Source organism: Cyprinodon variegatus, unplaced genomic scaffold (assembly GCF_000732505.1).
Source record: "Cyprinodon variegatus isolate N-32 unplaced genomic scaffold, C_variegatus-1.0 Scaffold937, whole genome shotgun sequence".
NCBI lineage: Eukaryota > Metazoa > Chordata > Actinopteri > Cyprinodontiformes > Cyprinodontidae > Cyprinodon > Cyprinodon variegatus.
Window position 1 is genome coordinate 26,766 of NW_015151390.1, and position 1,360 is coordinate 28,125.

The 1,360-nt window shown below is 34.8% G+C and overlaps 1 protein-coding gene across 1 annotated transcript in view; it reads right to left on the reverse strand.

Moving 5' to 3' along the window:
* LOC107100113 (tyrosine-protein kinase Tec-like) overlaps positions 1-1,360 on the reverse strand; it is a 41,857-nt gene that overhangs the window by 3,522 nt on the left and 36,975 nt on the right. Inside the window, exon 16 of the mRNA XM_015398482.1 lies at positions 1,340-1,354. Within this exon, the coding sequence (XP_015253968.1) occupies positions 1,340-1,354 (15 nt within the window). The remainder of the gene's footprint in view (positions 1-1,339; positions 1,355-1,360) is intronic.

Consider the following 1,360-nt stretch of genomic DNA (forward strand, 5'->3'; position numbering starts at 1 on the left):
TTTGTTTTTTAGTTCAATAATAATGCATTGTGAAGAAAAGGGTGACACACATTTAAAAAAATCAAAAGGAATTTGTGACATTTGGTGTGAACAATATACTTTTAACAAAATGCTGGTGGTATTTTGACAAAAAACCAACAAACAAAAAAGAATTTGATTAAAACAGATTTCTTTCATATTCTACTGATTAATAAATGAAGCCTTCCCTTGACTGGGAAGGGCCATTTTGAATGGTTGCTACTGTAACTAAGACCTGAAGCATCGCTCATGGCCCTGTGTGCTGAACAGAAACTGACCTCACCATCTCTCTTCATCAGACGTGATGAACAAAAGGCGATCAGTACGCACAACTCCAGTGGAGACAAAAACGGAATGGGAGCTTCATTCGCAGTCCCAAAGGGTTCCCTTTACAGATGTTGACCAGTCTTGGTTTTCTGGCAACTAGGTCTTACCAGAGCTATAGGTTCTATAGGTTTGAGATATCTCTTCTTGAAAAACAATTTCTATTTTAAAATGCTTTTTAAAAATCAAAATTTCTTTTTTTATATTTTCTATTTAAAAAGTCAATGTATAACATGGATGCAGAAACACCTGCATTTTATTTCCGTGTTAAATGCTGCTTAAAGAAACGGATTATAATTAAAAATGTCTGAACCTTTACTGGTTGTTGATTTTCTTTATTTGGACCCCGCTGATTTTTAATTGGTAACCCCTGATGTAGTCGGACGAACATGAGGTGGAGTCTTATACACAAACAGTTAGTGCATACCTTAAGGTTTGTCACAAATCTTAAGGTATGCACTAACTGTTTGCCAAGAATCATTAAGGAAGATTGCTGTTTTGTGTCTAAAAAGTTTTTAATTAATCTGAATTTTTTTTATACCATTTTTGGATTTTATGCATTTATGTAAACTTGTTGTATGGATCCCACTCAATGGTTAATAAACCAATATTAATTCCTGATCACTTAGAAAAAAACATAAATGTGCTCATTTTTCAACATGGTGAGATGTTTCTACATTTTTTTTAACAGTGCTTCGGTATTTCAATTATTGACACTCACACCTTGTAGGGATGAGTCAAGACTTTCATTTCTAACCCTGTTGCTTTGTAGCCATGGCAACATTAACAGTTCCTAAAGTTGCTGAACTCTATAACTTTTAGTTTCATTTGTTTTGTGATTTAGACGCACAGAGGGTACATGGCCCAAAAAACTATTAAGGAAATGCAGGAAAACGAATGTGAAAAGCGACCAGTGTTTCCATAATCTTCCTGTAACCTTCAGCTTTAACATAACCAAACACAACAGACTGAAAGACAGATCTGTGGTCTTACTCACGTTGTTCCAACAGAGCTGCAT